Below are 13740 nucleotides of genomic sequence, written 5' to 3'. Positions count from 1 at the left end.
GGGGGGGGGTGAATGTGCAGCAGTTTTATGTTTAACGCATGCCCTTCCCTAGTTACCTATGGGTCGTCAGTGTGTGGCCCATTACCGACGCCTTCACCGCTACTGCGTCTTCTCCCACGAGGAGCTGCTGTGCAAGATGGCTTCTGATCCAGAGAGTCTTGATGTGGAGCTAGCTGCTGCTGTCTTCAAGGAAATGGGAGAAATGATGGAGGAGGAGACAAGACTCAGACAGACTGTCCAAGAAATGGTAAATGCCTTCTTCTTTGTTTTGCTCAACTTATGCATGTAGAAGGTGTGGGTGATTGGCAGTTATCTGTCTTTGAACCTGTGCCTTGCCTCCTGTAGTTTCATACAGCTGATGACAGCCTCAACTCGTGCTTATTTAGTGTCCCTTTCAAATGGCAGGCTTAATATTGTCACAGGTTGTTTAGCGATCATCAGTTTTCTTTCTTCCTTATCTGCAGGGGGTGCTGTCCTCAGAGCAGGAGGTTTTTGAACTTCTACCTGACGATGAGCGCCAGTGTCACAAGTGCAAGACAACCTGTTTCCTGTCTGCACTGACCTGTTCCTGCAGCCCTGACCGACTGGTCTGTTTGACCCATGCAGCAGATCTCTGTGACTGTCCACTCGGCAGCAAGTGTCTTCGGTAAGAGACCTGTTGTTTATATACAGTACTAAACACAACCATGTACAGCAGATGGTCAAGAAATCTAATTTGTTATGGCCTCGACATTTGCTTGATAACATACATCATATTCTCAAGTAGATATCCGCACAATATATTTCAGGTATCGCTATGATCTGGAGGAGTTTCCGTCCATGCTGTATGGGGTCAAGACACGGGCTCAGTCTTATGACACGTGGGCAAAGAGGGTCACAGAGGCCTTGGCTGCCGACCAGAAAAACAAGAAAGGTTTTATACGTTGGTACTATTACAAGATATGTACATGTTGCACATCTCTTTGTGCCATTGCATGATTGTTTTGTGTCTCATAGATCTTATTGAGCTCAAGGTTTTGCTGGAAGATGCAGAGGACAGGAAGTATCCTGAGAAAGCTTTGTTCCGTCGCCTGAGGGAGATGGTCAAAGAGGCCGAGACATGCTCCTCTGTCGCTCAGCTGCTGCTCAGTCGCAAGCAACGGCACAGGTCAGTGGACATGGATGCACAAAGCTTTAATGTAATTCAACAGAAAAGCAATTAACTGATAACCAAGCATGCATGGAAAGAAATTTCCATTTGCAAATCAATGCTGTATCTGATCAGGTACAAACGGGAACTGAACCGTCACTAATTTTCCATGTGTGTCTGCAGCAGCCGTTTGCGTTCGGAGAGCAGTCGTAACCGTACCAAACTGACAGTGGATGAGCTCAAGGCCTTTGTGGATCAGCTGTATAGGCTGCCCTGCATCATCAGCCAAGCACGACAAGTCAAAGTGAGACCTCTCTATGCCTTTGTGCTTGCCCCATTGCTTACCCGCAGTTATCAATGAAATCCAGTTCACACCTCGATTCCTTTTTTTTTTTTTAAATCTCTTCCCTCTTTTCCCTCTTCCTTCTATACACTCTTGTCATTTACCATTAATACTATTCACTTACTGCTAAAACTTCTACCTCACTTTTTATTCCTTTCCCTCACTCCTATTGTGTCTGTCACCTTCCTCCAGGAGTTACTGGAGAATGTGGAGGACTTCCACGAGCGAGCCCAGGTGGCACTGTCAGACGAGATGCCTGACTCCTCCAAACTGCAGGCACTGCTGGACCTGGGCAGTGGCCTGGATGTAGAGCTGCCAGAGCTGCCCCGACTGAAACAGGAGCTCCAGCAGGCCCGCTGGCTTGATGAGGTGGGCTCCTACAACACCCACAAACTAGTGCTGCACAATATGAGGAGAAAATCCAATTTGCAATAATGTTGTATGTATGTAATGTTGAATATTGCGAAAACAATATTACTTGCAATAAGTAAAAAGGTATTAAAGTGTACTCGGTTCTGCATTTCTGCTGCTTTCAGTATTCTACTAAAATATACCAAAGTGCTTGTTGAATTTAAAATAAATGAAAGGAAATCATCTCCAACATTCTTTGATTGAACAAATTGAACATTGAGTTGAATATTAAAGGCACCCACCCTAATCCTGAACCATAAAGTTTTTTACTGATAATTTTTTTTCTATACACACAAATCTGTTTTGCCTTTTGTGATGTGTTTATAGGTTGTTGATATTGCGATGGCAATAAAAAAGCGATAGTGCTTTAGTGAAAGGATTGTGCAGCCCTGAAAGAGTTGTTGTAATTTTCGGCCTCATGTGACACGTGCCATTGTCCTCGTATCCCAGGTGCGCGTCACCCTGGCCGAGCCTCACCGCGTCACCCTGGAGCTGATGAAGCGGTTGATAGACTCTGGGGTGGGCCTGGCTCCCCACCACGCTGTGGAGAAGGCCATGGCCGAGCTGCAAGAGATCCTCACTGTCTCCGAGAGATGGGAGGATAAGGCCCGCGCCTGCCTACAGGCCAGGTAAGGTTGTGAGGTTATAAATCCGTACAGACACATTCATGGTGGCTTGTGTGCTGTTCACCATTTAACTAACCATCTTAGAGACATCAACTGCTGTTACTTACAGAAATTGAGTTAATTATTAGTTGAGTCATACTTAATCATCCCTTGCCCATCTGTCGTTTCATAACCCAAGGCCTCGACACAGCATGGTTACCTTGGAGAGCATTGTGCTGGAAGCTAGGAACATCCCAGCATACCTACCTAATATTTTGGCCCTCCGAGAGGCCCTACAGAAGGCCAAGGAGTGGACATCTAAGGTGGAAGCCATTCAGGTACTGTCTATGTGTACACTACATCCTTCAGAAGTCCTTTTAACCCTTATTTAACGCCACGTATCCTCTTTAGGATTGTTGATTGAGTCTTAACCTGTATCTCATTGCTCTGAAAAAGGCATTGGCAAAAAATGTCTCTAATCTCTCTTCTGTGTATCTACCTCACACAGAGTGGCAGTAGCTACGCTTACCTGGAGCAGCTGGAGAGCCTGCTGGCCAGGGGTCGCTCCATCCCTGTCCGGCTTGATCCACTGGCCCAGGTGGACTCTCAGGTGGCTGCAGCTCGAGCCTGGAGGGAGAGGACTGGTCGCACCTTTCTCAAGAAGAACTCCACATACACACTACTCCAGGTGGGCCACTATGAAAACAGTTGATCTGATGCTTGTCTCTCAGATGTATCAATCATAAGATTTTAGTTAAGACTGCATATGTCATGCTCTGGAATGATTAATCGATTAGTTGTCAACTATTAATCAATCACCAACTATTTTGATTAGTGATTAATCAGTTTGAGATTCTCTGATTCCAGCTTTCTATTAGTGAACATTTTCTAGTTTCTTCACTCCAGTAAACTGAATACATTTGATTTGTGGACAAAAAAAGACATTTCAGGATGTTATCTTGGGCTTTGGAAAACACTGATTGACTTTTTTCACCATTTTCGGAGATTGTATTGCCCAAACAACTAATCGATTAATCAAGAAAATAATTGACAGATTAATCAACAATAAAAAGAAACGGTAGTTGCAGTTGTGTTTGGGCACTTAAAGGCGATTAAGCGCGATGTAAGTGCTGTGGAGATGTAACATCAAGGTTTGGGGAGTATGCCTTGTCTCCTCTAAGAATTAATTTTTATTTTAATATTGTTGCTATTCTTGTGCTCCTCTTCTGTTAGGTCCTCAGTCCTCGCGTGGACATCGGCGTCTACGGCAACAGCAAGAGTAAAAGGAAACGCGTCAAAGAGCTCATGGAGAAGGAGAGAGGAGGCTTTGACCCCGACACCCTGAGTGACCTGGAGGAGAGCCTCGAAGAGGTGCGAGACCCTTCCACCGTCGTAGCAGCCTTCAAATCCAAAGAGCAGAAAGAAGTTGAGGCTATCCACTCACTCCGGGCTGCCAATTTAGCCAAGATGGCCATGGCAGACCGCATCGAGGAGGTCAAGTTCTGCCTTTGTCGAAAGACGGCCAGCGGCTTCATGTTGCAGTGCGAGCTTTGTAAGGACTGGTTCCACGGAGCTTGCGTGCCTCTGCCTAAGACGGGATCTCAAAAGAAAGCTGGTGTGGGTTGGCAGAGCAATAGCAAAGACTCAAAATTCCTGTGTCCGTTGTGTCAGCGGTCGAGGAGGCCGAGATTAGAGACCATCCTGTCGCTGTTGGTGTCGCTGCAGAAGCTGCCGGTGCGTCTTCCAGAAGGAGAAGCCCTCCAGTGTTTGACAGAGAGGGCAATGAGCTGGCAGGTATGCGTGGAATTACCTATAATAACTTAGTTTACAACCATCATCCGCTTTATTTTGAACACTTAATTTCCATGGTTTGCTTTTGTTCCCTACCAAATGCCCATCGTCACACTAGTCTAACTGTTCCACCAGGACCGTGCACGTCAATCTCTGGCCACGGAGGAGCTGTCCTCAGCCCTGGCAAAGCTATCTGTGCTGAGCCAGCGGATGGTGGAGCAAGCTGCGAGGGAGAAAACTGAGAAGATCATCAACGCCGAGCTGCAGAAAGCTGCCGCCAACCCGGACTTGCAGGTACTTTTGCATGTCATCTGAAATTATTTTACAGTAGTCTCATTTGTGTTCTAATACAGTAACATCAGTGAGACTCTAGGAATCCTGTTTTGCAGATTGTAATTATTGTGGTTTCCCATTGGAGCTTTGGCTGTAAAAATGGAGTGCACCAGAAGAGGGCACTAATGTGTAATCATGAAAAAGACCCCAAGACTAGATTGACATTCTAAAATGCGAAAATCTATGATTTCTCATAGATGTAATAAACATACAGAACCTTTATCTTATTTTTACATATTATTTCTTTAATAATGCCTTTTGAATGTGTCCGACAAAGCTTTTGTCTTTTTTTATTTAGTGCCCTACTGTAAAAGGAAAACAGAGGCAACAGGCACTGTATGACTGGAAAAAAAGGACTATATACACAGACCATGAAAACATCCTTTCACCTGATTTGTGGCTTTTGTGTTTCTGCTCTTCCTCAGGGCCACATCCAGACTTTTCAGCAGTCAGGTTTCAGCAGAGCTGCATCCCCTCGCCAGTCCGTAGACTATGATGACGAGGAGACAGACTCAGACGAGGACATCAGGGAGACCTACGGTTATGACATGAAGGTATGTGAGGCAAGTAATGCTGTTCAAGCCGCCTATGAGCAAGCAGGATTTTTTTAGTGATTCTTCCCTGTTGGTGTCTGCTTTGTTCCAGGACCCAGGCGAGGTGAAGCCTTACCTGTTCTGTGATGAGGAGATTCCTGTTAAGTCTGAGGAGGTGGTCAGTCACATGTGGCCGGCTGCCACGCCCTCCTTCTGCGCCGAACATGCCTACTCCTCAGCTTCCAAGTCCTGTGTACAAAGTGAGGCCACATTCACTACGATTACTTCTGTTGCTTTGAGTCTGCCTACCCATCATAGCCCATCATCATCCTGTGGTGTTTTCTTGCACAAATGATTCAAGGACAGCTTTTATTTTTAATGTACATTTGTCTTTTAAATGTTTGAATCCTGTGCTTGTTGTGTGTCTTTGTTGTATCTCTTGCAACAATTTCTCTCTTTGTCCAAAACAAACTTCTCCTTGGGGAGACTTATAAAGACAATTTGACTTGGATCACTTGTAATACACATTTTAATTCCACCCCTCTGATAGAGTAGTGTTTGTGTCTCTGAGTTCCACTGAAATACGGGCCTTCATCTTCTCACACTTGAAATATTAACATTTCAGACATGAGCACGCCCAGAAAGCAGCCCAGGAAGACCCCTCTGGTACCTCGCAGCCTGGAGCCGCCAGTGCTCGAGCTGTCCCCTCAGGCTAAGGCCCAGCTGGAGGAGCTGATGATGCTGGGAGACTTGCTGGAGGTGTCCCTGGATGAGACCCAGCACATCTGGAGGATCCTACAGGCCACGCACCCCCCCTCTGAGGAAAGATTCCTGCAGGTAATGGAGGTAGGGAGGTCATCCATTATGCAACCTGATTGCGCAGCTGGACCCTTTAGCAATAGCTGTGTAGTGACTAAACATTGTGGTTTGGGCTTGAATAAATCTGGTTGGTTCTGATGAAGAGTTTTGGGAATAGATGCATTGATACAGGTCAAATTAGGGGAAGACATGCCTGCAATAACTACAGAATTAGAAATGGAAACAGTCATTGTCTTTTCATCTTACTTTCCTTTTCTACAGCCCGACGACTCTCTGATGGAGAAGCCTCTGAAACTCAAGCTGAAAGATTCAGAGAAGAAGCGGAAACGGAAGCTGGAAAGAGCAGAGCACCATCACATGCTGATGGCTGCCGCCGCCGCCACCGGGGGGGCTTCAACAATGGGTGAAATGCGACCAACAAAGTCCAAAGAGCTTAAAAGGGTGGGTCTGGAACTGGGTCTTGGGGGCAAACCCAAGAAGAAGAAACTGAAGCTCAACCTCGACAAGAACCGGGAGATGAAGCAGCTGGCCAAGCGGTTAGCCAAGGAGGAGAAGGAGAGGAAGAGAAAAGAGAAGGCAGCGGCCAAGGCAGAGGCCATCAGGGATGGGCTGGAGAAGAGGAAGGAGAAGAAGATTCTTGACATTCCTTCCAAGTATGACTGGTCCGGGGCTGAGGACTCCAACGACGAGAACGCTGTGTGCGCTGCCAAGAATTGCCAGAGACCCTGTAAAGATAAGGTGAGGACATTGACCTCTTTCAGTTCTTCAGCTACGGTTTAGCAATTAACAGAGGCCAAAGACCACCGTGTGATTGTGCACCTTTTCAAAACTCAAACTTATACAGTATATGTTTTAAATAGTTTTTGAATATTAATTTAAAGCCATGTATTAACTACGAATATGGACTGAAAACTGCGAGGGAGGGAGACAAAACAACACATGCTGAAACACAAACCCATACATAAACAGACACTCACAGACAGACAAAAGACAAAGGACCAATCACATGTGCAGGTTGAGGACCTTAAGGAGTCGGCGAGTGTCCAGTGTTTTTCCTGACGCTCCATGGATGCGTGCCATAGAGAGTTCCATTTAGACTACATCCAAGAAAGAAAGGGTCTATGCACGGATAGATAGGTCATGAGGTGGTTTCCATCTCACCATTATCTAATATTAACATATTGAAGCAAGTCAAAAACTGCTGCAACTAATTGTAAGTCAGTTTTTCCTTTTTGGATTTCCTTTCAGCAGTGAGGGCAGGTCTGTCCAACCAACAACCCCCAGATATCAAAATGATTAAATGTGTTTCCACACATATTCACTCTATGTGACGAGGCTTATAATACTGTGATAAGAAGCTGTGAATAGATTTTCTAGTATGTTACGTTAATACGTCTTCCATTTTCTGTATCTTTTCTGTCATACAAGTGTCCATTAAGTTGTATGTTGTGAGCAGTATAGCAGCCTCTTCAATATTCATTCTGCATTGTGAAAAGCCCTCAAGTGGATACTGAGCCAATGAAAACATACACAATGCCATGTTAAGATGTAGCCGTGTTTGGACTGTGCCAAGCTGCTGGATGTTGACCTGGCCAGTTAGATCATTCTTGACCCTCCGCAGTAACATCCCCACCACACTGAGAGAGGCAGTAAATTCTGGCTGATACTTTCATCATCAGATGACACAGGTTTTTTTGTTTGCGGAGTTAATAATGAACACTTTTTAAAATGGATTTCATTGAACTTTAAAGAATATCAACAGCTGAAAACAGCACTGGAACACCTTAAAGAGAGTTACACATAACGTATTAACAGGACACACCGATGTGGTTCTTTGAACATGGTTGGTCCAGCCTCAGGGCCACCATCCTGGAGTTTGACCCAGCCTGGACGGTGCAGCAACGCACCAGGAGGGAGAAGGTCTGGATCTCCAGGCTGGGCACCCACCTCCCTTTGGGCCTAAATGAGAGATAGAGGGGATGGGGATTAGCTGAAGGTCCAAGGTTTGTGCATTAGTCTCCTTCCCCTGGACAGCCAATCAGAGGCGAGGAACTGGTAGGCTTGCAGGAGTAGTGCTGGTGAAATTATGAAGTTGCTGCTCTAAACTAGGTCGACTACACTTGAAGTTGTGATGGTTAACACCTGTGTGGTGTTATTGCTGTGTTTTTCCTTTAGGAGAAAATCAACATACAGGAAACACTGTATTGAGATGGAAATTGAGTACTTCCTCAGCCGTTTTCCTCTAACAGTCAAAAGATGTTTGACACTTAGTGTTTTATTTAAAGCACACTTATTTAATAATGCCATTGTTCTTGCTTTATTAAATCTATACCAGTCAGAGGAGGAGATGCGGATGAAGAGAAGCGGAGGACTGGGAGAAGGATTTTTAAGATATTGATTGTGCACAAGCAGCCCAGTGTTTTTTTTCTTCTTCTTTTCCTTCTACCATCAGTCAGTACTGTACTCGTCAGTGGTGTGAGAAACACAAACTCATCTACAGTTAATCAGTGTTTGGCTGTGGTTATGTCAAAGAGAGAGCGTATTTCAAGCAGCGCCAATGGGATGAAACGGTACACACTTCCTGTCTCCTAAAGTGGCGTGACTTTCTTTGACCGTGTAGTGATTGTGTGTGAATGGATTAAAAGTAAAATTTTAGTAATTTTATTAATCTATATTCTTTTGCTAAAGTTAGATATTTACACAGCTAAAAGACATATTTAGCATCACGGGGATTAGGTTTGTTAGGGCAATCGCAAACGTTAGCTGATGTTAGCTTCTCCGTGTTGCCAGATCTCGCAAGAGTTTTGTCCTGAGACAGAAACGGGTCTCAAACAAAGTTAATTTTCTCCTGATGTGTCCATCTGAAAAATGCCATTTTAGTGTCAGAATGTTCTGGAGATATGTGGCAAAAGAATCGCTCATAACCTGTGTTGACGTTCACTTCTCCCATTGGAATCAATTCGCTCAGGACCTCCCGCTAGCCAGCTACATAGGCGTGGCCGTGTCACGCATCTCAGTTCTAAACCGCCTCTGGTTATGTTTGGCTTTTTACTCCAGTGCATTAGATCAATCAAGCTGTCTTGCAACTTCACCGTGTGTTGTTAAATATTACTCACATTAGGCTTGGGCTGGTGTCAAGATTTTCAAACCGGTTTGATTTCAAACACCAGACCGGGCTGGTATACAGAATTTTAACACCAGGTGGAGCACTGGGTGGCGAGCAGTTTTGTTTCAAACCGCAGCAGAAAGCTGTGCTTGAGCTTTAGAATACTCTAGGAAACTGAATGCTACTATACAACATGATCAATAAAAGAGCTAAGCTACTGCCCGACACTGCTTCCAATACATGTTGGATTTAGTGCCTACATTAGGCTGCTAATTTCGGGTTCAATCATTTAGCTAAAAGTCAAACCAGATTAGCCTCTTCCACTAGTCCGGATCGATGACATCGGAAATCGGCAAAGGCTAACTTAACTTTTTTTTCTTTTTCTTTTTTAAATATAAATGTCATGTTTTCTTGTCTGTGTGAATCCTCACTCACACGTCTGCATTTGTCTGTGTGTGCATTCCAGGTGGACTGGGTGCAGTGCGACGGCGGCTGCGACGAGTGGTTCCACCAGGTGTGCGTAGGCGTGTCCTGCGAAATGGCTGAGAACGAAGACTACATCTGCGTGGACTGCTCCCGGAAGGCTGCCGGGGCGGGCGGCGGAGCCATTACTGTGGAGGAGGTGGCAGAGGAGAGTGTCATAGTGCTGTCGACATCAATGTGCAGCATGCAGAGTCTGCCATCATCGTCTGTCGTGGCCTCGTGGTCTCACCCGTCCTCCGTCTCTCATCTGAACCCAGCAGCATCACATCATCATCAGCAGCAACAGCAGCAAGAGCCTCAGCAGGGCAGTTAGCGCTTATAAAGAAACAGCCTAGGACTGAGTTTGAATACTGTACCTCACAAAATGAACACAAAACCTAGTATCCAGGCTAGTGTTTCAACCTCTCAAGCTGTAAGACTGTATAGTATCTGAGAGGGAAAAAAATAGCCCTTTTATGAATAAGCTTGAAAGAAAAGGGTGCCTATCTGTAACTGCCTGGATTATAGAGCACAAGAAAGAAGAAGAGAGGAGTCTTACTGTCACCATGTGGCTTCAGCAATGACATGTTCTTTCTCCGAGCGCTAAGATCTGTTCAAAAGGTTGTTAGTACACACACACTCAACTTAGTCTTCCCTCAGCAGTTTTAGGTCTAAAAAAACATCCACCAGCTAGTTCTGGGCTTTCCCCTGAACACTAACACATATTTGGTATACTTACCTTCAATCAAACAAACACCCACTTTCTCCAGCTGTTGTATTCAGTGCAAACCAGCAAATAAAGTGTCCCCTGTCGTGTTTTACTGGACATCCTGAATCTCCCCCCTCTGCCCTCTGCCTGGCCCTTCAGACAGTAACATCTCAATATGTAGGACTCCAGACTAAAAAAAACACAAATGGTTGTAATGTAGTGGAATTATTTATAATGTACATACTTTTAAGCATTTAAACAAATGGATTGTGGCTTTTTTTGTTTTGTTTTCTCACCTTTAATAAACAATTCCTAGTCAAATGATTGCTAATTGCATTGTCTTTTTCTTTTCGTTAACATTCCATATACAAACAGAATAACAAAACATCTCACTAACAGATCTAAGCAAAAATAAAATATTTAAAGTGTAATTTTAGGGATATATAGAAAATAACAAAGCGGGCAATAAATGTAGTGTGATTTCCACCCTACGTCCTCAAGCTATGCTTTTGAGACAGTGGCATCCAGTCTCATTCAGGTCAGTGTCAAACATAACCTCATAACCTGTCCAGGCAGAAGAGCAGTTTTAACTCTGTTTCCATAGATGACTGAAGACGTAACAGCTGTACAATAACAGTGCTGTCTCATGCTGTTAAGGAGGAAGTAAACAAACAACACAATCTGTTTTTGCTGAGGAATTTGGTTTAAGCCTATGTGTTTACAGCGCCCGAAATATCTTTGTTTACATTGAAAGTTGAGCTGCGTTGAAATACACCTTCAGGAAGACAGGAACTTGAGAGAGTTGGGGACGGCAGGACACGGTAGCACATTGTGGTTAAACATTACTGCCTGCCTTAATTTTCTCATCAATTGGGATTCTACTGGGTGCTCCTGTGTAAGTGTTTGTGCCCAAACCTTCTTCACGTATGTGACACGAGTTGTGCTGCTCCTGAGTTTTTCCTTAACAGTAAATCAATCAAATCTAGCTTTTGTGTCCTTTATATGGCTAAAATGTCAGGATGATTGATAGGTGGAATTCTGAAAGGCCCAGCAGTGACTTAGGGCCATGTCATCGAGAGGCTGATTTGTGGTTGTAAGTTAATCTTCACATTTCCTGTGTTACTCATTAAGCTCAATTAGAGGAGAGTTGTGTGTTGAGGTGTGTTGGCATGTTGTGGAGCTCTGGTATGAAGATTAGAAGGTTGAATTCCATGTTACATGTGTGCTTTCCCCTTAGTTTTAAGCAGTGTGTAAAAAATACTTTTGTGTCAAACAGAATGACAGATGATCTTGTTTTTTTTTATTCCCCTGATTTTTTATCTTGAGATCTTTGATTTTCCAACATGGTACTCCAGTTTTTTCCATGTGATAAAAAAAACAACGTCATAGGATTTAGAAATGGATATCTAAATGTGTAGAGACAGGACCGTCTGAGTTGCTGACCTCTGTCCCTGTGCTGACTGCAGGGTTAGAAATTTGCAATCACAAGGGGCTGCAAGACATCAACTTAATTGCTGGTAATGGAACATAATTGATTGCATAATATGTTCTGTCGTCTCAAGCTATAATTACATCTTCATCACCCGCTGTTTGTTGTGTTCCTGCTTGAGAGTGGAATTTATGACTGAAACTTTAATTTTGGCCTTATATAATAACCATCAATTCGTAGCAAACTATTGCACTGCTCACATGGCAACATATAATGCGGATGTACTGTATTTCTTTTTTGGACTCAAACAGGACCTTCTTACATCAAATATAAATAGAGTTAACGCTTTAATGTGTAATTGATTTCAACTAGGGAAGCCTTAACCTCAGACATGAAATTGAGATGTACTTTCTGTATTGCAGACAGGAAATGCATAGAACCCAAAATCTAAACCTTATTATTTGGGTGCTTTTCTCATACAATGGAACAAATTATTTTTTATTATTTATATGCCTAAATTAAAAAACAAACTAACTGTAGTACAGTTTTTACAGCTGAGGTGGTCCACTGCAGCAGAAATTTACCCAATACAGTACTGACTGCTCAGATGTCATCCTATTCGACTCTTCAGTTGCACCTTATTTTAAGCATGGAGTCATGGTAGGTGATGTACTTTGCTCTGAAAGGGGCAGGCAAAGGGAAGGAAGGAAAGAAAGAAAGAAAGAGGCTGGCCTAAGTGTAGCATTACAACCCCCCACCCCGCACTCCCGTCCTGTTAAAGTCCTAAAACTTGAGCATTTACACATAAACCTCTAGAGAATGCTTCAGCCTTGACACAAGAGTTATACACACAAGATCAGGTGACATGGCATTGAAAGGTAAGCTGTAAGGGGATTGGTCATTTTGCAAATTGATTGTCTGGAGATTTACAGTGTAATTTAGATTGATTTAGACTCATTTTGTTCAATGATTTAAATGCTGTATTTTTGTTTAAGGTATGGATAAAAATTTCATTGCACTTGGCTAAAATGGATACAATTCATAACGGCTACAAAGCTTTAATGAATTCTTTGATTTGTGTGATTTATTCACACAAATTAAAGAGAACACAATCTTATTGGTGCATCGGAAAAACTATATTTTTTCACTGTTGCCCACCCTGCAACAGTTTGGTGTCTTTGGTTTCTTGGTTTAGGGCATTACTACATACAGAAAAAACAACTCTAACTCAACACCAACTAGCCTCTCTAACCCGCTGCAATCCTCATCTTCTCTGTCTTTTTTGTAGACGATTCAGCCAAAGCGGGCCTCCCCAATGGCATCTGTCAAGCCAAGGACCAGACGCCCTCTTTGGAGGAGAAGATGGAGGAACGGGGCCAGTGGAGCAACAAGATAGAGTTTATTCTTTCAGTTGCCGGATCCATCATCGGCCTGGGCAACATGTGGCGCTTCCCGTACCTCTGCTACAAAAATGGAGGAGGTGAGTGGAAGAGGAGCTGTGTGGATGGAGAAAGGAGTTAATGTATGTGCCTTAGTTTCTTCTACAGATTTCTATGACTTTATAAATACTTGAAAAGTTCAATACCACTCTAGTGCACTTTTACAGTGGAGTTATTTTTTGTACATGCACTAAATGAGTGGACACATCAAGACAGTCGACATTAAAGTGAACTCAGAGTAAATATGTGCTAAACCCACATACATGACATTACAGAGTACCTAAGTACTTGTTTTAGAAGCATAATTTAATCTTAGACTTACTTGAGCTCAGGTGAAAGAAGTAAAAACAGATATATTCAAAGACTCACAATTAACAGAATCAGACCCTGTTTGCTTTTGGGCATGCTTGTGTAGGTGCTAAATCGGACGCTGCTCTTTCTCCCTCCACGGGGTGGCAGGGTCAGGGTTCAGGGCTGAGCGGGGTCAGGCAGCTGTTGTTGCTCCTTGCTCACAGCGGCTGTCCCTGCAGAGAGGCGGAAATCTGAGCACAGCAAACATCCTCGGCCACCCGACGGGACATCAACACAAAATCCCAAAAGAGAGTGGCAGTGGCTCAGGTCTACATCTAAA

At 43.8% G+C, this 13740-nt stretch overlaps 2 protein-coding genes across 5 annotated transcripts in view; both read left to right on the top strand.

Annotated features, from left to right (window-relative positions):
• kdm5a (lysine demethylase 5A) overlaps positions 1-10567 on the top strand; it is a 42258-nt gene extending 31691 nt beyond the window's left edge. For 2 of the 3 annotated variants that reach the window (XM_032505122.1, XM_032505120.1), the window contains exons 14-29: positions 53-247; positions 465-646; positions 789-913; positions 997-1147; positions 1313-1433; positions 1665-1841; positions 2334-2512; positions 2688-2826; positions 2997-3176; positions 3722-4282; positions 4415-4573; positions 5038-5166; positions 5258-5405; positions 5771-5991; positions 6226-6702; positions 9537-10567. In XM_032505122.1, the coding sequence (XP_032361013.1) occupies positions 53-247; positions 465-646; positions 789-913; positions 997-1147; positions 1313-1433; positions 1665-1841; positions 2334-2512; positions 2688-2826; positions 2997-3176; positions 3722-4282; positions 4415-4573; positions 5038-5166; positions 5258-5405; positions 5771-5991; positions 6226-6702; positions 9537-9866 (3474 nt within the window). In that variant the 3' untranslated portion in view covers positions 9867-10567. The remainder of the gene's footprint in view (positions 1-52; positions 248-464; positions 647-788; positions 914-996; positions 1148-1312; positions 1434-1664; positions 1842-2333; positions 2513-2687; positions 2827-2996; positions 3177-3721; positions 4283-4414; positions 4574-5037; positions 5167-5257; positions 5406-5770; positions 5992-6225; positions 6703-9536) is intronic. The other variant, XM_032505121.1, reaches the window with a different exon arrangement.
• A 1735-nt stretch (positions 10568-12302) lies between these two features.
• LOC116673044 (sodium- and chloride-dependent GABA transporter 2) overlaps positions 12303-13740 on the top strand; it is an 11081-nt gene continuing 9643 nt past the window's right edge. For both annotated transcript variants that reach the window (XM_032505148.1, XM_032505147.1), the window contains exons 1-2: positions 12303-12548; positions 12959-13150. In XM_032505148.1, the coding sequence (XP_032361039.1) occupies positions 12536-12548; positions 12959-13150 (205 nt within the window). In that variant the 5' untranslated portion in view covers positions 12303-12535. The remainder of the gene's footprint in view (positions 12549-12958; positions 13151-13740) is intronic.

This window comes from Etheostoma spectabile, chromosome 23, assembly GCF_008692095.1.
Source record: "Etheostoma spectabile isolate EspeVRDwgs_2016 chromosome 23, UIUC_Espe_1.0, whole genome shotgun sequence".
Lineage (NCBI taxonomy): Eukaryota > Metazoa > Chordata > Actinopteri > Perciformes > Percidae > Etheostoma > Etheostoma spectabile.
The sequence above is the reverse complement of the archived record's forward strand: the minus strand, read 5'-3'. Positions and strand labels throughout refer to the sequence as shown.